Source organism: Pleurodeles waltl, chromosome 11 (genome assembly GCF_031143425.1).
Source record: "Pleurodeles waltl isolate 20211129_DDA chromosome 11, aPleWal1.hap1.20221129, whole genome shotgun sequence".
Classification (NCBI taxonomy): Eukaryota; Metazoa; Chordata; class Amphibia; order Caudata; family Salamandridae; genus Pleurodeles; species Pleurodeles waltl.
In genome coordinates this window covers 34831057-34854658 of record NC_090450.1, presented here as the reverse complement: position 1 = coordinate 34854658, position 23602 = coordinate 34831057, and the positions used below count along the sequence as shown (strand labels likewise).

Sequence of the window (23602 nt, the reverse complement as noted above, 5' to 3'; positions counted from 1 at the left end):
GAGGACTGCCCCTGCTTCGAAAAGACAAGAAACTCCCGAGGACAGCGGACCTGCTCCAAGAAAAGCTGCAACTTTGTTTCCAGCAACTTTAAAGAACCCTGCAAGCTCCCCGCAAGAAGCGTGAGACTTGCAACACTGCACCCGGCGACCCCGACTCGGCTGGTGGAGATCCGACACCTCAGGAGGGACCCCAGGACTACTCTGATACTGTGAGTACCAAAACCTGTCCCCCCTGAGCCCCCACAGCGCCGCCTGCAGAGGGAATCCCGAGGCTTCCCCTGACCGCGACTCTTTGAACCTAAAGTCCCGACGCCTGGGAGAGACCCTGCACCCGCAGCCCCCTGGACCTGAAGGACCGGACTTTCACTGGAGAAGTGACCCCCAGGAGTCCCTCTCCCTTGCCCAAGTGGAGGTTTCCCCGAGGAACCCCCCCCTTGCCTGCCTGCAGCGCTGAAGAGATCCCGAGATCTCTCATAGACTAACATTGCGAACCCGACGCTTGTTTCGACACTGCACCCGGCCGCCCCCGCGCTGCTGAGGGTGAAATTTCTGTGTGGACTTGTGTCCCCCCCGGTGCCCTACAAAACCCCCCTGGTCTGCCCTCCGAAGACGCGGGTACTTACCTGCAAGCAGACCGGAACCGGGGCACCCCCTTCTCTCCATTCTAGCCTATGTGTTTTGGGCACCACTTTGAACTCTGCACCTGACCGGCCCTGAGCTGCTGGTGTGGTGACTTTGGGGTTGCTCTGAACCCCCAACGGTGGGCTACCTTGGACCAAGAACTAAGCCCTGTAAGTGTCTTACTTACCTGGTTAACCTAACAAATACTTACCTCCCCTAGGAACTGTGAAAATTGCACTGTGTCCACTTTTAAAACAGCTATTTGTCAATAACTTGAAAAGTATACATGCAATTTTGATGATTTGAAGTTCCTAAAGTACTTACCTGCAATACCTTTCGAATGAGATATTACATGTAGAATTTGAACCTGTGGTTCTTAAAATAAACTAAGAAAAGATATTTTTCTATATAAAAACCTATTGGCTGGATTTGTCTCTGAGTGTGTGTACCTCATTTATTGTCTATGTGTATGTACAACAAATGCTTAACACTACTCCTTGGATAAGCCTACTGCTCGACCACACTACCACAAAATAGAGCATTAGTATTATCTATTTTTACCACTATTTTACCTCTAAGGGGAACCCTTGGACTCTGTGCATGCTATTCCTTACTTTGAAATAGCACATACAGAGCCAACTTCCTACAATATTTAACACCCACAAGCGGGTGGGTGGATGGGTGGGAGGGTGCATGTGAATCTACAGCGCTACATACTACTTACAGAGGTAACATTTTATGTGTGTGGCTGTACAAACATATGCTCTGCATAAACTGTAAAGAAGTACTCACTTAAACGTGGTCAGCGACTGGATTGTGCAGATGTTTGAAACAAAGTCCTTAATACAGTCTGACCAACATTCACACAAGTGTCTCTTTAGAATAGACCATGTAACTGCCTTAAAAATGTCAGCTACAGGGGTATTAACAAGGAAAGCCAAAGTGGCTCATGTCTTACAAAGTGGAAGGCGACCTAGGAGGTACATGCAACGTTCTCTTGGTGAAGGCATTGTGATATGAGTAGTAGGAGGGTTGAGGAGAAGCGGATGGAACCAGCATGAGAGAAGAAGATTCAGATGTGGTGTAAATCCTCCTCTTCCTTGGTGATCTCCTCGAAGTCGACCAGCTCCTAGATGTCGATGTGCGACGTTGACATGTTCCTCTCGACGTCGATCCTTCGTGACGTTGGGTGTCCCTCGACGTCAACAGGCCACGCCATGCTGACGGCGACCTCGACCGAGAAGTACTTCTTGACGTCGGATGACCATGCCTCTTCGACAGTGTGTTAACTCTCGACATCGACGAACGTCGAGACGACTCGCGGAGTCACTTCCTCACCGTCAAACTTGCTGGCGCTGTTACTTGCCTTGACGTCCATGTTCTCGTCGATGGGACCTATGTCGATTCTGGCCAGAACTACATCTCTGGGATGTTCCGTGTCCACTGGCTGATGAAGTGACAGCACTGGTGGAAGAGTGGCCTTCCCCTCGCTCTAAGGTCCTACCGGTAGGCTGCTTTCTTATTCTGCTGTTCTCTCTGGCCTGGAGACGAATTTTCTCTCCGTCACGCAGAGTGCGCCTGGAAAAGTTTTTACATATATCACAGGCAAATGGACGGAAGGCAGATAATACAGACCTCGTGTGGGTCTGTTTTGGCCTCCTTCCTGCCACAAAGACGGCACTCATTAAAAAGTGGAGCCATTTGGATTTTAAAATACCTTACATTTCTGTCAAAATGTTTTTAAAAAATGACAGAAGATGGTCATGCAAGATGAAAAACGTCGAGTGAAGATGTAATTCAAAGTATTTGCGATACAAAACCTCTAAATAGGTGGAGCTAAAGCTTCAGGGTCCTGTCAGAAGGAGTCGGGAAAAAGAACTGAGGTAACTGCCTTTTGCCGAGCATGATGGAATATGGGAGGACCACCTGTTCTTAAAAGCACAGCTTTCCTTCTTAGTCTGTATAATGGCAGCCTATGGGCTACACTGTCTTGCACTCCTTCACCCTTATGTAATATTGCAAAAAGGTTTGTGAAAGGGTTGTTTCTGTAAAACATTCAAAATACTCATGCATTTGAACACAGGATGAACAATTTTGGCCTTTGTAGCCTCTCCTTTAGGCTGCACAATGACATTCTTAAGAGACTTTGCAAGCCTTCCTGAAGAAAGGTGAACATCAACACTTAAGAAGATATTTTCAGAGAAATGCTCCGGCGTCCCCGCAGGCGGGCAGAACTATTCAGCGCTTATGACTCTCAGGGAAATACCCCTACGAGAGAACTGGAGTTACAGGTAAGAAACTATTCCTTATGAGTTACTCAGCTACTTAATAACTTCACTAAAACTTATGGTGTTCATTATGAAGCATCTCATCGTAATAAATACCTACTGATGCCAGTATTGGCTTTATTATTAGCTGCACCGAGGGGGCCCCATGAAAACCTGCTAGTCCTCCTGTGCGCTGGCTGAATGGCAATGCCCAACACTCCACCGCAGACATGTTTCTGACCCCCTGGAGGGGAGAGCCCACACTCTTAGGCCAGAACAGTGCCTGCTCTGGATGAAGGTGGTATCACCTCCTCCAGCAGGATGGCTAGTGAATCTGCATACCAAGGACAGTAGCTTCAAAGTCCCTGCCACCTTTGATATGCAAGCCTGGATTCCACCCGACCTGGAAGATGGCACCCATGCCCTGAGGCCCATTTGGCACCAGGACAGCCGGGAAATTAGCTATGCAAGTAGGCGTGTTGCACTATCAGGCTAGTTACACCTGTAAGGTGGGCTGCCTGATGTGCTCCAAGAAGGAAGGGCTGTCCACCATCTCGTTTTTGGTGGAATTAGGACAGGGTTTTGCCCACTCCCCACAGGAAGTGGTCATAAAGGGGTGTAGTCACTCCAGGATTAAGTAGCCCACTGGCTACTACCCTACACTCCCCTAAATTGAGTATTTAGTTCGACTCTGGCACCAAGACTTCAGATTTGACTGACTGAAGAAGAAAAGGACAAAGAAGAGCTGACCAACTCGAGAAAGAAAGGACAAGCTGAGGACTTTTGGCTCCAAACCCTGCCTACCTGCTGCTGTCCTGACAATCACAAGAATCTGCCTTTTTTCCATAGATGTACATCTTCCAAAAGCCTCAGAGGGCTGCCAGCGCTTCAGCAACCAGCCAGCATCTTGCTGGAGTGGGGCATTCACTTCCCTGCATCTGCAGGCACCAACCGTACTTTCCCGATCTTGCGTTTTGTAGGCCATCAGGCCCGGTGAGGGAGCAACTGTGATGTGACCAGCCTGACGCTTCTACCAAGCCTTGAGACACTACCCCCTTCAGGAACATCACATAACCAATATCTGGGGTATTTGCCACAATCAAGATTGTTGCATGTCTAGTACAGGCACAACTGCTGCCAAGACCGACCTGATCACCGAAGGACAACGGAAACAATAGGGCTGACCCCAAGAGTGGCCCTGCTGCTGTTTTTCTCCACCCCTTTGCAGGTTTGATAAAGCACAGCTGGAGCCTTCAAAGCATACGGACAGCCGACCAAAACCCACTGCACCAGAGCTCCCCAGCCTGGGTCCACTTACATAGACACTGACCCCTTGCTACCAGGATCTCACAAACTGAGCGCCCCATTGGGAGCTCCCAGACTTGTCCCCAAGTCCCCTTCTGCAGCCTGTTTCTAGGTGGCAACCCTTCACCAACGGTGCAGTGCGCAAGGCTACCAACCCATCCAACACCTCTGCACCCAGAAACACTAGAGCAGGAAAACACTAACTGCTGGGGATTCACTTAACCTTGATCCCTTTTAACACCCTAGGTCCTAAAGGGGACCCCTGGAACTCACTTGCAAATACCGGTATGCAGTACATGTTTCTTTCCCCATAGGAAAGTCTTACCGCTAGAAGTGCATTTGGGTGACATTTTTGCCTAACTGTAAGAATTGATATTTCGATCAGTACTTACCCAAGTCTGTAGTTTTTTATATCTAAAATAATATTTTAACTATTTTTTTAAATTCTAAATTGGTCTCGAGTTTCTTCTTCAGTGTTTCTCATTTGACAGTGTTCAATAAAAATCATTATAGCACTACCCTCTGATAAGCCTAAACTGCTCACCCACTGTTGGAAATGGGGTCTCGAGCTGGCAGTCGGTTTACATCCTGTCGAAGTAGGGACCCTCACTCTAGTAAGGATAAGGGAGATACCTGCTCAGATAACCCCCTGCTCACCCCGTGGTGGCTTGGCACGAGCAGTCAGGCTTATCTCAGAAACAATGTGTAAAGGATTTGCACATAACACACAGTAACACAGTGACACAGTGAAAACACTACAAAAGAACACCACATCAAGTTCAACGTTGTCCTAGAAGGCAAACCTGAGTGTCTTGGGCACTGCTCCACAGCGGCTGTCAAAACTCCTTCCCATTCGAGGGTGGATAATTATAGTCTTGTCTCTCAAGCCTGTGCTAAAGCTTCGAGGATGGGCTTGTCAGAGTTTTTTGATCCAGTCAGCGAGGCTGGCCTTGAGGCAGACAGAGTTTAATGTGCTGAATGTGGTTGAGGTGCTGATGAGGGCCTTCAGCCTCAATGTGTGTTTGACTTCAGACTCAATGGCCGATAAAGGGGTAGAGTGTCTTGGCTGGATACATTCTCTGCTCCAATGCCTTCCCCATCATCGACAGGAGCCTGAGGGCAGCAACGCACATTAATGTGGGGTGGCCTCTGTGGGGTTAGATGCCTAATCTCCTAGAAAGGGGTGTGAGGGTGCTCCACTTCAGCGTGCAGTCGTTTGCACGGTTTGTGAGTTTGTGTTGGCAGTACTCCCGAATCTCAGTGTCGTCTTGGGGCAAATGCCAGTGCTGAGGACAGTGGACTAAGCACTATTACATAACTGTCAAAGCATTTAACCAAATCGCATCTCGAACCACGTGTAGGAAGTTGGCTCTGTATGTGCTATTTCAAAGTAAGGAATAGCATGCACAGAGTCCAAGGGTTCCCCTTAGAGGTAAAATAGTGGTAAAAAGAGATAATACTAATGCTCTATTTTGTGGTAGTGTGGTCGAGCAGTAGGCTTATCCAAGGAGTAGTGTTAAGCATTTGTTGTACATACCCATAGACAATAAATGAGGTACACACACTCAGAGACAAATCCAGCCAATAGGTTTTGTTATAGAAAAATATCTTTTCTTAGTTTATTTTAAGAACCACAGGTTCAAATTTAACATGTAATATCTTGTTTGAAAGGTATTGCAGGTAAGTACATTAGGAACTTTGAATCATTTCAATTACATGTATACTTTTCAAGTTATTCACAAATAGCTGTTTTAAAAGTGGACACTTAGTGCAATTTTCACAGTTCCTGGGGGAGGTAAGTTTTTGTTAGTTTTACCAGGTAAGTAAGACACTTACAGGGTTCAGTTCTTGGTCCAAGGTAGCCCACCGTTGGGGGTTAAGAGCAACCCCAAAGTCACCACACCAGCAGCTCAGGGCCGGTCAGGTGCAGAGTTCAAAGTGGTGCCCAAAAACGCATAGGCTAGAATGGAGAGAAGGGGGTGCCCCGGTTCCGGTCTGCTTGCAGGTAAGTACCCGCGTCTTCGGAGGGCAGACCAGGGGGGTTTTGTAGGGCACCGGGGGGGACACAAGCCCACACAGAAATTTCACCCTCAGCAGCGCGGGGGCGGCCGGGTGCAGTGTAGAAACAAGCGTCGGGTTTGCAATGTTAGTCTATGAGAGATCAAGGGATCTCTTCAGCGCTGCAGGCAGGCAAGGGGGGGCTTCCTCGGGGAAACCTCCACTTGGGCAAGGGAGAGGGACTCCTGGGGGTCACTTCTCCAGTGAAAGTCCGGTCCTTCAGGTCCTGGGGGCTGCGGGTGCAGGGTCTTTTCCAGGCGTCGGGACTTAGGTTTCAGAGAGTCGCGGTCAGGGGAAGCCTCGGGATTCCCTCTGCAGGCGGCGCTGTGGGGGCTCAGGGGGGACAGGTTTTGGTACTCACAGTCGGAGAGTAGTCCGGGGGTCCTCCCTGAGGTGTTGGTTCTCCACCAGCCGAGTCGGGGTCGCCGGGTGCAGTGTTGCAAGTCTCACGCTTCTTGCGGGGAGTTGCAGGGTTCTTTAGAGCTGCTTCTTGAAACAAAGTTGCAGTCTTTTTGGAGCAGGTCCGCTGTCCTCGGGAGTTTCTTGTCTTTTTCGAAGCAGGGCAGTCCTCAGAGGATTCAGAGGTCGCTGGTCCCTTGGAAGGCGTCGCTGGAGCAGAGTTCTTTGGAAGGCAGGAGACAGGCCGGTGAGTTTCTGGAGCCAAGGCAGTTGTCGTCTTCTGGTCTTCCTCTGCAGGGGTTTTCAGCTAGGCAGTCCTTCTTCTTGTAGTTTGCAGGAATCTAATTTTCTAGGGTTCAGGGTAGCCCTTAAATACTAAATTTAAGGGCGTGTTTAGGTCTGGGGGGTTAGTAGCCAATGGCTACTAGCCCTGAGGATGGGTACACCCTCTTTGTGCCTCCTCCCAAGGGGAGGGGGTCACAATCCTAACCCTATTGGGGGAATCCTCCATCTGCAAGATGGAGGATTTCTAAAAGTTAGAGTCACCTCAGCTCAGGACACCTTAGGGGCTGTCCTGACTGGCCAGTGACTCCTCCTTGTTGTTTTCTTTGTTCCCTCCAGCCTTGCCGCCAAAAGTGGGGGCCGTGGCCGGAGGGGGCGGGCAACTCCACTAAGCTGGAGTGCCCTGCTGGGCTGTGACAAAGGGGTGAGCCTTTGAGGCTCACCGCCAGGTGTCACAGCTCCTGCCTGGGGAGGTGTTAGCATCTCCACCCAGTGCAGGCTTTGTTACTGGCCTCAAAGTGACAAAGGCACTCTCCCCATGGGGCCAGCAACATGTCTCTAGTGTGGCAGGCTGCTGGAACTAGTCAGCCTACACAGACAGTCGGTTAAGTTTCAGGGGGCACCTCTAAGGTGCCCTCTGGGGTGTATTTTGTAATAAAATGTACACTGGCATCAGTGTGCATTTATTGTGCTGAGAAGTTTGATACCAAACTTCCCAGTTTTCAGTGTAGCCATTATGGTGTTGTGGAGTTCGTGTTTGACAGACTCCCAGACCATATACTCTTATGGCTACCCTGCACTTACAATGTCTAAGGTTTTGTTTAGACACTGTAGGGGTACCATGCTCATGCACTGGTACCCTCACCTATGGTATAGTGCACCCTGCCTTAGGGCTGTAAGGCCTGCTAGAGGGGTGTCTTACCTATACTGCATAGGCAGTGAGAGGCTGGCATGGCACCCTGAGGGGAGTGCCATGTCGACTTACTCGTTTTGTCCTCACTAGCACACACAAGCTGGCAAGCAGTGTGTCTGTGCTGAGTGAGAGGTCTCCAGGGTGGCATAAGACATGCTGCAGCCCTTAGAGACCTTCCTTGGCATCAGGGCCCTTGGTACTAGTAGTACCAGTTACAAGGGACTTATCTGGATGCCAGGGTCTGCCAATTGTGGATACAAAAGTACAGGTATGGGAAAGAACACTGGTGCTGGGGCCTGGTTAGCAGGCCTCAGCACACTTTCAATTGTAAACATAGCATCAGCAAAGGCAAAAAGTCAGGGGGCAACCATGCCAAGGAGGCATTTCCTTACACCACGCTACTAGGAAGATGCATTGTAAAGGCATTCCAATGCAGACACAACACTGCACAAATACCTGCGAAATGCTGACACAATTTGATATCATCAATGTTCTTGCTGCACTAAAATTAGAGTGAAAGGTCCTCACAGCTTTGACATAAGAAGGGAAAAGAGAACGTACTCACAGCTTTTCCAGTAGTTTAAGTTTGCTCTGGACCTGAGCTGCTCGATTGGCATTGTATCGAAAACGGTCAATGAATACCTAAGAGAGAGAAGAACATGTCAAAAGAGCACAACAGCTTCATGAAAACAGTGTCACAATACATTCAGGCTGTACTCTTCAGGGCAGCACTGTACAGCACCCACTCAAAGGGTTCTAAGTTTGTATTACCCAGCACTGAATGTTTCTTATATTCACTTGGTTTAATCATTCCAGGTCAGGCTATGAATCCACTGTAACTTTATATAGCAGTATATGTTGAAAAAGGCCATAGGCCCCCAACAACAGCATTTGTTTACTAGCAGATCCGCCTCACATGAAACAACTCAAACTCCAGCTGAAGATGTGGGCATGCTCAGTTCTCTACTACCCCTAGAGGCACCACAGCTCAGATTTCAACTGCATGTTGTGTAGGCGAGTTTACTACCAAGAGTAGGGAAGTCGGGGGATGGCTGAGCTGTAGTACCTACTCCCAATGCAACTAGATTACAATATGAAATCAACTTTCATGAGCCGTAAATACGCTGAAAACATTGTTTTATCTATGGTCATGTTCTAAAAAGGAAGAAGGCCCTCCCTCACTAAGGTGAAAAGCTTCATCATTAAGCCCCTCCTTTGTCATGAAATAGTAATTATCCTTTATGTTTCTTCTGGCCCTGTAGGAATCTCTTTAAAAGGTCAATGTATATTGGCATAATTGAAATCAAAATGCATTCACACTCCCTCATCATAAATTAAAAACAAATAAAAATATGATTTTGAGAGATGTTTTATGCAGTGCCAAAATTGTTTCCTTGCTGTTAAGGTCTAACATGGAACCTGGGCCCTGTATGTTTATTGATCCCTATATAGTAATAGGTCTTGCCCTCCTGACCCACATGTGTGAAAATCAGAAAGATATTTTTACTCTACACCAGTCTCAGCTGTGTAAATTCTGTTTTTGGTGATCTGAAAGTAAAAAGATTCTTGTATTAAGGTTGTTTTTCTGTACAGAACAACCTACCTAAAGAAGATGTTATTACACACTCCTATGATCACAGCAAACCATAAATCACTGTAGGTGTTGTTCACAAACCCTACCATTACCACAAAAATGTAAGTAATAATTTGAGATTGTCTGATTAGAAATACCTCTTAAGTGCCAGTAGGGAGGTCTACTTTTGTTATTTATTCGATACCACCATCATCCTACAGGTTGAGCCTGATCAAAAACACAATGGTATAAATGTGTCCTCTCAAATGCATTTCAAAAATATCTTTATTTGTTATAACTATGAGTGATGAACCGGGCTGAAAGTCATCTTTTGGGGTGTGTGTGAGTCTATTGGTATTGGGGCAGAGAAGATGCTATTTATGAAGGAAAAAAGAAGGATGAAGCATTGGCCCCATTCAGCTGTTTTTTTTGTCTTAGTTGAGACCATTCAATGTCACTGTTTAAGCCAATAATATGGATTATTCAATCTAAAGTGTCAACTTTTTTTCAAAACGTAGAAGTATTTTTGGATCTTTGACTATCATTTCTTAGTCCATTTAAGGTCTTATTCATTGTCTTTTGGAACCTCAAAGTGATTGACTAGTTTGGTATCTCACTTTTTCTGACTTATGGTACCATCTGTGTTCTATTCTATGGATTTTTACTTTTCTGGTTACCGTACCTAAATATTTCAGTGGGTAGAGACACGTTATCAAGACAACTTTATCTGTTACAGTTAGTGACTTTTGCTTCCAAGTATTAGTTAAACCCAAGCCCAATTCTGTTGTGATCTAAACAGTTCCAACAAAGATAGAGTAATTTTATTTGCGGGAGGTCTCATAGTGTTTTGATAATTACCTTATGTATGGTGATATAAGCAAAAAAAAAAAAATCCTTAATTTAAGCAGTTTATTTCAGTTACTACGACTGGAGTTCTTTCCGATTCTCAGCATACTTGCGGTTCTGCGTGTGTGAATGAGCCACAAAAAAAGAGGACAGCTAACAAGTACATGTCCTTTTCTTTCAGCTTTCTTGTGTTTCAGCCAACCCTAACTTTATTTTCAAGTGTATTGTGAGTTAAGGCCTCGTAAAATCATAAAAATGATACTAGACCTGCAGGTCTAGTGTTTAAAAAAAACAAAAATCTACTCTACCTAATTATAATGCTCTTGATTCAAAGTGGTTTAAAATTATGTGATCCTGGACAAATAGTCTAATTCACCGAGCTGCCATTTTCTTCTTTATCACACATGAAAGGACCTTCAATACGCAAGCTCAGCTGGTCTGCTGTACAAAAAACACTTTTGTTTAATTTAAAAGACTAAACATGTGTTCCATATGTATAACAAATTAAGCCACATGTAGGATACACATGACTGCTTACTTGCCTCATTAACTGCATTTTCATCAGGATGGGGCAGGAATGTTTCTCAATCATGTTTGAATCTATCACTTTTAATAAATACATACAGCAGTTATTTGCAATCAGCTTATTTTCCATTGAAATGTCCACAACATTTCCCACTGATATGCAGTTTTACTGATAAAACTATATAGTGTACAGTGTTTGGAAATCGAGTTTCTGCAAATATTTGACATTTGCACATCTCCAAGTAAAGTGTTCTGATTTGTTTTGCTCCTACTTAGATCTTTGTTTGACTCACAATTCTGAATTACAAAAGGAAAATGTTACTTATCCAGTAAGCATCTGTTTGTGGCATGTAGTGCTGTAGATTCACATGCTCTGCATGCTCCTGCCATCTAGTGTTGGGTTCAGAGTGTAGCAAGCTGTTTTCTTCGAAGAAGCATTTTCGAGTCACAGGATCAAGTGACTCCTCCTTCTCGGTGATACTGTGCATGGACATCGACTCCTTTGTTAGATTGTTTTCCCGCAGGCGGGTGATATAGAGGACGTATAGAGAAAGATTTCAATGCAAATGTATTTACATATGTACAATTATATACAAATATAAAGCAACTGAAATGACCACAGGCATCCAGGAAGGGCGCATGTGAATCTATAGCACTACATGCCACAAACAGATGCTTATTGGGTAAGATACATTTTCTGTTCGATGGCATGTGTGGCTGTAGATACACATGCTCTGCATAGATTGTAAAGCAGTCCCTCCATGAGAGTGGTGGCTAGCCTGTGGGAGTTACAGTTGATTGGAAAAGTGTTCTCAGTACTGCTTAGCCTACACTGGCTTGTTGACTTGCATATACATGTACACAATAATGTTTTGTAAATGTATGTGGTGACGACCATGCTGCTGCTTTACAAATGTCAGCTATGAATATGTTTCCAAGGAAAGCCATAGTGGCTCTCTTCTTCCTGGTAGAGTGCGGTCTGGAAGTGACAGGAAGGTTGTCATTTTGCTTTCGCATAACAGGCTTGAATACATTTGACTATCCACCTAGCTTGGATATTGGATTACCTTTATGAGGGAATGGGAAAGCTATAAAAAGCGGTTTAGTCTTTCTGAACTTTTGTTCTAGCAATAGCACATTAATGCACGTTTAACGTCTAAAGTGTGAAGAGCTCTTTTAGTAACTGAGTCAGGCTGCTGAAAGAAGATTGGTAATGCAATGGACTGATTAATATGGAATTGATAGACGACCTTAGGCAGGAGCTTCGGATTGGTGCAAAAAACCACCTTCTCTTTATTAATCTGAAAGAAAGACTCTTCCTAGGTTAGTGCCTGGAGCTCACCAACTCGCCTGAGAGATGGGATAGCATCTAAAAAGGTCACTTTCCAGGAAAGGTACTGAATAGGACATGACTGAAGTGGCTCGTAAAGAGACCCCACAAGCCTAGTACGGACGATATTGAGGTTCCATGATGGTGCAGAGATCACTGTTGGTGGAATGGCCCGTTTAAGACCTTCCATTAATGCATTAATTATTGGAATCCTAAAGAGGGATTTGCATTTTCGGTTTTGTAAGTATGCAGCTATAGCTGTGCGATATAAGCGAATGGAGGTGTAAGCTAAATTAACTTTTTGTAAATGAAGCAAGTAGCAGACAATGTCTTGGACAGTAGCTTGATGGGATTAATATGTTTGGCTTGACAGTAGCACACAAAGCATTTCTACTTTGCAAAATAACATGCACTGGTAGTGGGTTTACGAGCTTCTCTAAGGCTGCCCATGCACTCTGCAGGCAGATCTAAATAACCAAGCTTTAAGACCTCAGGAACCACATAGCAAGGTTGAGGAATTTGGGGTCTGGGTGTCTAACTTGACCTTGGATTTGAGTGACAAGGTCTGGCATGTTGGGAAGCTTCTCAAGGGGGACTACTGAGAGATCCAGTTGTGTGGTGAACCAGGGCTGGCATACCCATGTTGGAGCTAAAAGGATCATTTTGAGAGTTGCTTGTCTGAATCGTCAAACTAGAAATGAAATGAGAGGGAGAGAAGGAAAAGCATACGCAAATATACCTGACCAGTTCATCCATACAGCATTGCTTTTGGATTGAGGGTGTGGGTACCTGTGAAGTTTAGGCATTTTGTGCTGCGACGAAAATATCTATTTGAGGTGTTCCCCACTTTCGGAAGCAACTTTGAAGGACTTGTGGGTGGAATTCCCATTCGTGGACTTGTTGCTGCATCCTGCTGAGCAGGTCTGCAAAGTGATTGTCCATTTCTGGGAGATACTCTGCCACCATGTGAATGTGATGGAGGAAAGCCCATTTCCATAGTGTCTGAGAGAGTTGTGACAATTGGAGTGACCTTGTGTGTTTCCCACACCCCCGTTTCTGAAGGTAATACATTGCTGTCATATTGCCTGTACGAACTAGGACAACTTTGTGAGAGAGGTGATTAATATTTTCAGGGCTAGAAATACTGCCTGAAGCTCTAGGAAGGTTATGTGTAGCGACTGACAGTGAGACTCCCAATGACACCGCCCTCCCCAATCCAGCCTGTGTGCGAGGCATCTGTTGTGAGAGTGATCTGAGGCACAAGGTCCAGAAAGGCAGTCTTTAAGAGATTGGTGTTGTTCAATCATTGCAGAGAGAGGAGAGTATTGTGGTCTGAAAACACTAGCTCTTCCAACAGACTCTTTGATTGAGCCCACTGACTAGACAGACATTGCTGTAGAGGCTGCATGTGGAGTCTGGCAAGGGGGAACAATGACAATGCAGGAGGCCATCATCTTCAACTATCGCATTATGGTCCCCATGTATGAACAGTTTTCTCTAAACTGGGGAAGGGGAGAATGAAAGTTGTGAATACGAGCCGAATTGGGGTATGCAATCCCTAATTTAGCATTGAGTATAGCTCCTACATATGGCTTTATCTGGAGAAACTGAAGGTGGTATTTGAGGAAGTAGAGTGTGAAACCCAGGTTGTGCAGAAGGTCCACTGTCATCTGAGTGTGGTGTTGACACGGTGACAACATGCTGGCTTTGATGAGCCAGTCGTCTAGATAAGGGAAAAGGTGTAAATTTTGTCTTCTGAGGTGTGCTGCTACAACTGCTAAGCACTTTATGAAGACCCTGGGAGCTGTGCTGACTCCGAAAGATAGAACTTTTAATTGATAGCGTTTTCCTGCAATCTCAAATCTGAGGTATTTGCAGTGTGCAAGGTGAGCGGGGCTTGAGATCTAGGGCAGTCATAAAGTCGCCCTTTTGTGAAAGTGGGATAACTTTTTGAAGAGTGGCCTGTTAGATATGTTTGTACATACACAATTCTTCACTCCTTACTTCATGCTCCTATAAACAAAGGAGTTGATGCCCATGTGCACCGAGAGGAGGAGTCACTCGATCCTACAACTCTAAACAAGCTTCTTTGAAGAAAAACAACTTGTAAAACTCAGAGTCCAACACTAGCTGACAATATATGCATAGCATGTGTATCTGCAGCTACACATGCCATCAAATATACACACACACACATATATATATATATATATATATATATATATACACACACACATATATATACATGTATATATTCTCCACAAGTTGACAAAGATCAAACACAGCACTCACAGGAATCCTTTAGTTTCTTCTTTATTCATTAAATAACGATCAATATACCCAACACCAACGCATTTCAACCAACAAGGTCTTGATCAAGTCATACCTTGCTTTCAAAAGAGTACATACACTCGCTCTATAGCCCCTACTAGAGGCCTATAGGGCCAAAGCCCAGAGTTCAGCCTTATATGGGGCTGAAATCTGAGGCTATGCTGATTTGTATAGCTTACAGGTGGCTGAAAGTAATAATTTCATTAGATCGCTGGTTTCTGTGCCTGCCAGTACCCCTCTCGCTCCGCTTTATTTTGATCTGGGATTGAGAGTGATAGCTGATCTAGCCCAATTGAAACCTTTGCAAGTTTGGATCTGTCTATGGTCGACCCCTGAATTGGTGGACTATAGGAACTCCCTAAGAGACTTGCTACTCCACAAGGAAGTTGCAAAGGTTCCTTGGCCAAGATTCATGCAAGATTGGGGTAAGAAGCTAGGGCTTACAAGATTATGGTAAGCACCAGAATCTGCTTCCAAAGACGATGCAAAGATTCTAAAAGTAACATTTTGGTCTTATATACTTGACAAAAAAAAAATACAAGAGAGGATCCTGGGCACGACTGAACAATTCTTGTCGGTTAAATCTACCCCAGCATTTGCACTTTATTTAGATACTATTACTCATCAGCCAATAGCCTGTTTGTGAGGTTCAGATTTGGCTGTTTCCCATCGAGATCCTTCACTGCCAATTGGCAGAAAGGCCATGACTTTCTAACTTGTCTAGTGTACGGTTTAGTTCCCGAAACAATAGATCATGTTATGTACATGTGCCCACGATACTGTGATGTGTGCAGGAAACTGCTTTGTCCAATCTGCCTAAGTATTCGGGTTACCCGTTGCATTGAAGCGCAGCGAATTTTGAGGACTGACCCGCCAGACCCAGTAGTATTTTCTACAAGCCGTTTTTTGTTTAGTGTGAGGATAAAGCAGGGTGTAAAGAAATGGCTCCCTGTTGCAGTTACCCCCCACTTTTTGCCTGATACTGATGCTGAGTTGACTGAGAAGTGTGCTGGGACCCTGCTAACCAGGCCCCAGCACCAGTGTTCTTTCACCTAAAATGTGCCATTGTCTCCACAATTGGCACAACCCTGGCACCCAGGTAAGTCCCTTGTAACTGGTAACCCTGGTACCAAGGGCCCTGATGCCAGGGAAGGTCTCTAAGGGCTGCAGCATGTCTTATGCCACCCTAGGGACCCCTCACTCAGCACAGACACACTGCTTGCCAGCTTGTGTGTGCTGGTGGGGAGAAAATGACTAAGTCGACATTGCACTCCCCTCAGGGTGCCATGCCAACCTCACACTGCCTATGGCATAGGTATGTCACCCCTCTAGCAGGCCTTACAGCCCTAAGGCAGGGTGCACTATACCACAGGTGAGGGCATAGGTGCATGAGCACTATGCCCCTACAGTGTCTAAGCAAAACCTTAGACATTGTAAGAGCAGGGTAGCCATAAGAGTATATGTTCTGGGAGTCTGTCAAAAATGAACTCCACAGCTCCATAATGGCTACACTGAATACTGGGAAGTTTGGTATCAAACTTCTCAGAATAATAAAACCACACTGACGCCAGTGTTGGATTTATTAAAAAATGCACACAGAGGGCATCTTAGTGATGCCCCCTGTATTTTTACCCAATTGTTCAGTGCAGGACTGACTGGTCTGTGCCAGCCTGCTGCTGAGAGACGAGTTTCTGACCCCATGTGGTGAGGGCCTTTGTGCTCCCTGGGGACAGAAACAAAAGCCTGCTCTGGGTGGAGATGCTTCACACCTCCTCCCTGCAGGAACTGTAACACCTAGCATTGAGCCTCAAAGGCTCAGGCTTCGTGTTACAATGCCCCAGGGCACTCCAGCTAGTGGAGATGCCCGCCCCTTGAACACAGCCCCAACTTTTGGTGGCAAGTCCAGGGGAGATAATGAGAAAAACAAGGAGGAGTCACTGGCCAGTCAGGACAGCCCCCAAGGTGTCCTGAGCTGAGGTGACTCTGACTTTTAGAAATCCTCCATCTTGCAGATGGAGGATTCCCCCAATAGGATTAGGGATGTGCCCCCCTCCCCTCAGGGAGGAGGCACAAAGAGGGTGTAGCCACCCTCAAGGAAAGTAGCCATTGGCTACTGCCCTCCCAGACCTAAACACACCCCTAAATCGAGTATTTAGGGGCTCCCCAGAGCCTAGGAACTCAGATTCCTGCAACCTAAGAAGAAGAGGACTGCTGAGCTGAAAAACCCTGCAGAGAAGACAGAGACACCAACTGCTTTGGCCCCAGCTCTACCGGCCTGTCTCCCGCCTTTGGAAGGAAACTGCTCCAGCGACGCTTTCCCCAAGACCAGCGACCTCTGAATCCTCAGAGGACTGCCCTGCTCTAAAAGGAACAAGAAACTCCTGACAACAGCGGCCCTGTTCACCCAAGACTGCAACTTTGTTTCCAAAGAAGCAACTTAAAGACAACAGCATTTCCCGCCAGAAGCGTGAGACTTGCAACTTTGCACCCGACGCCCCCGGCTCAACTTGTGGAGAAACAACACTTCAGGGAGGACTCCCCGGCGACTCCGAGACTGTGAGTAACCAAAGTTGTCCCCCCTGAGCCCCCACAGCGACGCCTGCAGAGGGAATCCCGAGGCTCCCCCTGACCGCGACTGCCTGACTCTCAGATCCCGACACCTGGAAAAGACCCTGCACCCGCAGCCCCCAGGACCTGAAGGATCGGAACTCCAGTGCAGGAGTGACCCCCAGGAGGCCCTCTCCCTTGCCCAGGTGGTGGCTACCCCGAGGAGCCCCCCCTCCCCCCCCTTGCCTGCATCGCTGAAGAGACCCCTTGGTCTCCCATTGAAACCTATTACAAACCCGACGCTTGTTTGCACACTGCACACGGCCGCCCCCGCGCTGCTGAGGGTGTACTTTCTGTCTGGACTTGTGTCCCCCCCGGTGCCCTACAAAACCCCCCTGGTCTGCCCTCCGAAGACGCGGGTACTTACCTGCTGGCAGACTGGAACCGGGGCACCCCCTTCTCCATTGAAGCCTATGTGTTTTGGGCACCACTTTGAACTCTGCACCTGAGCGGCCCTGAGCTGCTGGTGTGGTAACTTTGGGGTTGCTCTGAACCCCCAACGGTGGGCTACCTTGGACCCCAATCTGAACCCCGTAGGCGGTTTACTTACCTGCAAGAACGAACAATTACTTACCTCCCCTAGGAACTGTGAAAATTGCACTGTGTCTAGTTTTAAAATAGCTATATGTGTTATTTGAAAAGTATATATGCTATTGTGATTATTCAGCGTTCCTAAAGTACCTACCTGCAATACCTTTCATTGGAAGTATTACATGTAAAATTTGAACCTGTGGTTCTTAAAATAAACTAAGAAAATATATTTTTCTATACAAAAACCTATTGGCCTGGAATTGTCTCTGAGGGTGTGTTCCTCATTTATTGCCTGTGTGTATGTACCACAAATGCTTAACACTACTCCTTTGATAAGCCTACTGCTCGACCACACTACCACAGAATAGAGCATTAGAATTATCTCTTTTTGCCACTATCTTACCTCTAAGGGGAACCCTTGGACTCTGTGCATACTATTCCTTACTTTGAAATAGTGCATACAGAGCCAACTTCCTACACAGGGGAAGCTAACAAAGTAATCTCTAATAATTCAGCTAGTTCAGCCGCAGATTGTGATTCACACAAATTAGTAATTGCAGTTATCATTATGTATAATGTATTGTATCCTCAAGTTCTTATCGCTCTGCACAATGCACTTTGATCCTATGTCTTTTGATAATATAAGTATATTGATAGCTGGAAGGGTCCCGATTACCAGAATGTTTTAAACAATTTACTGCAGTGCAACTTGTTTATTGATATGCACAATATTGTTATGTTTTACTGATAGTCATTGTATAACGATATTCAAGTGGACCCAGATGATGATTAGGTGAAGGGCCACCTGATGTCTTGCACTTAATACACATACGTGAAGGGGGGTTACTCTGATGCACTGCTGTTTATCTATTTAATGTCTTTACATTTTTTATGATAATATTGTGAAAGCTTTTTAGATGTTTACTCTTTTTATTATATTGTATTTGATTCAGCACAATGGAATGATGATATTATTATATATATCGGTATATGTTTTTATCTTTGACGGTCTAGATACCGAAGAAAGATCGATTTGAACTCTCCACACTTTAGACATCAAATGGTGTCTAAAGTTCTACCTCCACAGTACTAAACAGATTCGCAAAATGGATCAACTGCTAATTTCCTATAGTCAAGGACATCAGAGGACTGCAGTGAAGAAAACCACAATAGCACAGTGGGCCACAGAAACAATTCAAGTTTTGCCACTCTAAGTCTGGCAAATCCCTGATGAGAAAACAAAGGCATGTTCTACAAGAGCAATATCAACTTCAGCTGCTCTTATCACAGGCATCCACTGGAGAAAATATGCCGAGCTGCCACATGGAAGAGCACCTACGCGTTTACACAGCAATACTGCCTAAACGCAGTGACTTTGCAATGGGACAGGCTGTGTTACGCCATCTATTACAATAAGGTGAGTCTTTAAATAGAGGTGTTTATTCATTTTAATTCTAATGCTTTTCTGTCAGCTGTATATTACCACTTTCTTGTTCTTTCAGCTCCTACTGATCTAAATTTTCAGTTATAATTTCAAATGTATGTCTAGATACATATAAATGGGTATGCTGTATTGGCTATTATGAAAATGTGTTGTTTTTGCCCTCCATCCTCTAAGAGTACTTCTGTTGCCTACAATACTGCTTGCTATTCTGATTTAAGCATGTGAATCTATTAAAGATCCAATACTGGATAAGAAAATGAGTTACTTACCTGTAACTGCAGTTATCCAGTTTTGGTATGTTTCATAGATTCACATGCGACCCACCCTCCTCCTCTGAGAGACTCCCCTGATAATTAAGGATGTTATTCCCACTTGTGCCTGAACATCTGACGGAATCAGCCTCTCTTGGGAGTATTCTAGAGAGTGCTATCACCTGATTGGTCATAGTTCAAGTTCAGTCCTTTTTTTTTTTTTTTTTAAAGGACATAGATAGGCTATTAAACTTATGCGATTATAGCCTACTGTAATTCTTCCATCCTGCTTTATCATGGTAACATGGGACTCCCACTTAGACGACAAAGAATGATTCAAGCATGTCAATCTATGAAAGATACCAATACTGGATAACTGCAGTTATAGGTAAATGACAAATTTTCTTATGTTTGCTATGCTCTTGTCGCCCATATTAACTGTTCTAACTTATCTGAATAGCACCTACAACATGCAATTTTTGTTAGTATTTTTTTCAGTCTGCACTACCATGAATGAATGGTACTGCAAGCATTTTTTGATTACTAAATGTCACCTTATTGATCCTATGTTCACTGTATGAAGAAGCAGCTATTTATTGTCGTTGTAATTGTTTTAATTTGGAAATTATAGATAAATGACTAAATGAAAAAAAACAATATTTATGAGGATGGTGAGGATATCCTCATCTTTGTTTTGAGAAAGAATCATTAAATAATCTTTAAATGGACTCTTTAGGGCTTACCATCCATTATGGAACCCTCCAGTACAATGGGAGCTGAATACAGCATTGAGTTAACTCATGTTGCCCACATTTAAACCCATACATTGAGAGCACTCAAAATTTCTCTTATGGTAGTCTGACCCGTGCTTGCCCTTACATCAGCAAGGAAACTAAGAGCTGTGCAAGCCTTTACCATAAGTAAACCTTTTTCAAATTCACCAAAGACACTCATTCAGCACACCAATCCGATATTTATGTCGAAGGGCCCGATTTAGATTTGGGCGGACATGTTACTCTGTCAAAACGGTGACAGATAGCCCGTCCACCGAAGTATAAATCCCATTACATCCTTGGGGATTTTTATTTTGTTGGACGGGCTAGCCGTTACCGTTGTGAAAGAGTAACCAGTCGGCCGAAAACTAAAATCCTAAATTATTTTCTGCTGAATGAAACAGTCAACCATTGTTATTTTTTCTCTACTCCATCCACATCAGGTGCAACATCTTTGCACTCACTGGATACCCAGAGGTGCGTCAGATATTACACAGACAAAGCACAAGATGTACACACATTAGACCAACTGTGTACGCCATTTAGCCTTTCAGAAAGAGGCCCGGCGCTATCCAAACAGGGCATAGCACGTAGGCTGTGAGCCTGCATCACCTTTTGCCACAGTAAGGCAGAGTGTCCACTTCTAGGCAGATTGAGGGCACATTCTACTTGAAGCATGACAAAATGCTGTGCTTCATGCTGGTGGGCTGCTACAAGACATTTGCTGTACTGCCGTATGGAAAATCGGGGTATCTTCCACCAAGCAGAACTGCCTTGATACTAACGCAGCAGCCTACTTAGAAGCTGAGCAGGCAGTTTCATGCAATCTGTCTCATCAAAGGTAAGCCTGCTTCTTGCCCTATTCAAATGTTATGTAAGGCTTGCTGTTCTGACTCGAGCATGTCAATATATGCAAGACCCAATGCTGGAGAAGAAATTACTTATTAACCTGTAACTCCAGTTCACCAGTGTTGGTACCTTTCATATATTCACAAGAGACCCTCGCTCCTTCATGGTCTGAGGCTCACTTTTATTTGATTATTGTGGCTGCCTGTAAGGGGAGTACCGGCTGAAGTCTGAGTTGTTTCATATGTGGTACATGTGCTACTAAATAAACATTGTTGTTAAGGCGGCGGCGGCAAAAAGAAAAACAAAAAACGAGAAGTGATTCACAGCAAGCCAATCCCTATATGCCTGTACATTTCAGAATGAATAATAAACTATGAAATTGTTAAATACATGGCAAAATTATATTTTTCAATGTCAGCTTGTGGCCCCAAAGTCTTTGTACCTGGATGTGATCTCTGTACTGCTGCTGAGCTTCAAATTCACGCTGCTGGCTTTTTAGACGTTCTTCTTTGATCTTCATGAAGTTTTCAAAGTCCCCACGGTACGTTTCTAGGCGCTGAGAGTGCAAGTGGATGATGTCAGTGGCTACAGCATTCAGGAAATTCCTGTCGTGGGAAACTACGAGAATGGTGGACTGCCAAGTCTGTAAAAGAACAAGATAATAAACAGTGCTTCATGTATGCACTGAAGAATGGAAAGGCAAGAAGCAGTCAACTCAGCCTAGGGCAAGAGAAATCATCCAAGCTAAAGCCTAGATAAAATATGGTCCCATAGCAAAAGGAAATAAACAAGGTACACCAGAAGATCCTGCTCACACAGTTGAGAGCTTTTAGATGTGCCAGGCATAATAAACTCACAAGACAGATTGTAGATGTAGATGGCACATGTAGCTCTTCACAGGTTCAGTATTAGGGAACCAATATGCAAAGCTTATGCGGCAGGTGTATAACACTTCAGATGCTTATTGTCTCCTGTGTGATGACGTTTTGCAATTAATGATCCTTACTCACTCCCGGTCTCACAGTGGGCAGGGGCAGATGACAGAATGTACCCAGCAAAGCTGGCTGCGATAGTCGTATGGCAGATACAATTAGCATTCATGATAAATAAACAGATGGCATGTATGCATGTCGATTCTTGTAGCTGCAGTTTGGGAACCAACATCACATTTGAAGCATACACAATACACACAGGGGGCCAGAGGGGAGACTAATGCTGTACAACTCACATTCAGTTCCCATGTTTAAGGGCTACTCCTTTTAATGATTAAAGTGGATGAGATGGCATATCAAGGGATGTCCACTACTCCTCAGTTCAAGACTTTCCATCAGGAAAACAGGATAAAAGGGTTCAGAGGTAAAGGGTGGAGAGTGGGAGTAAAAGAAAAGTATGAATAGGATACACAAAGACACAAACTAAGTCCTTTGTGTTGAAGAAGTAAGAAATCTGAATCTCATACTGTAATTTCTTAGAAACAGCATAAGTGAATTATTTACAACAAATCACTTATTTATTATGGCACATACCTGCAGGTAGTTCTCCAACCAAATAATAGCCCGGACGTCCAACATGTTTGTAGGCTCTGAAAATCAAGAGTGCCTTTGTAAATGGTGTGCATATGGGAAGACTCAGTTGTGACTGTTATTCCATGCAGCAAAATCTGTGCCAGAGAAACCACTGTAAATGTGAAACGTGCCAGGAAAATAGAGAAAAACAGATATAAATACTGAAGCTTGATAAAAGAATCCTGTACCAATGCCATCTGAAAATACTGCACTGGAGAAGTGCAAGGATGTGTTGGCAGCCTAATGTTTGTACTTTGTCATGCAAGGCTAAATTATGTACAAATTCCTACAAACTTGTGAGGAAGCCAATGTGGTCTGGTGACCTCCAGTCTATTGTACAATTTCAGGTTCGATAAATGTGGCAATTGTTTCATAGATTTACATATCTTAATAAAACCCCAACTCATCCAAAGAACCTGTACATCTGTCCTTGTGGGCCGATAGTAAACCCAATACCATTACAGTGGTGTTTATGAACTGTGATCCATTACTATACTATTATATCTAATAGCAGTCAGAAGTGTATAGGTACGGTACTGTGCTGTTGGTCTCTCCCTTCATACTAACTGTAGGTTCAGTACCCTGCTGCTGTTCTCTCCCTTCTTACTAAGTGGTGTTGAATTGCCTATATTTAAAATAATTATGTCACTGAGAACTTCCTACACGAGTAGCTCAGCACATGCAAATTATCATCCTGCAGATCAAGGACTGTTTTTCCATCAATCAGGCAAGATAGTACTTAACCAGTTCTTTTGGGGCAAAACAGCAATTGTCAGCTTCAGAACTTGCTTCCTAGTAAATTAGTAAGAAGTACAATGGAAGAAGCAAAGTACTTTCTCAGTATTCCTCTGACGAAGAAAAATGTTGACATAGACAGACCTTACAGATTCGGAAACTGAGCATGAACCAATTCTTACAACCTGATGTACAAGTTACTTCCCTTCGTGATAAAATATCTGACATATTCTAGTTGCAGATTCCTTACCTTAGAATTTCCCCCATGCGTCAGACTGGATCTGGAGATTCTTTTTTTAGCAATACCCTTGTGTGTCGGTAGGTGGTGTCGGTCCACTCCGCAGGCGTCATAGTCACCGTGATGACAACGGGAGTAGTACATAGACACTGCCTCAGC

The 23602-nt window shown here is 44.7% G+C and overlaps 1 protein-coding gene across 1 annotated transcript in view; it reads right to left on the bottom strand.

Annotated features, from left to right (window-relative positions):
* Positions 1–23602, bottom strand: part of ABCF3 (ATP binding cassette subfamily F member 3) — a 209653-nt gene that overhangs the window by 58402 nt on the left and 127649 nt on the right. The window contains exons 12-14 of the mRNA XM_069212945.1: positions 22432–22487; positions 21348–21548; positions 8411–8487 (exon numbers count right to left, since the gene is read on the bottom strand). Coding sequence (XP_069069046.1) covers positions 8411–8487; positions 21348–21548; positions 22432–22487 — 334 coding nt within the window. The remainder of the gene's footprint in view (positions 1–8410; positions 8488–21347; positions 21549–22431; positions 22488–23602) is intronic.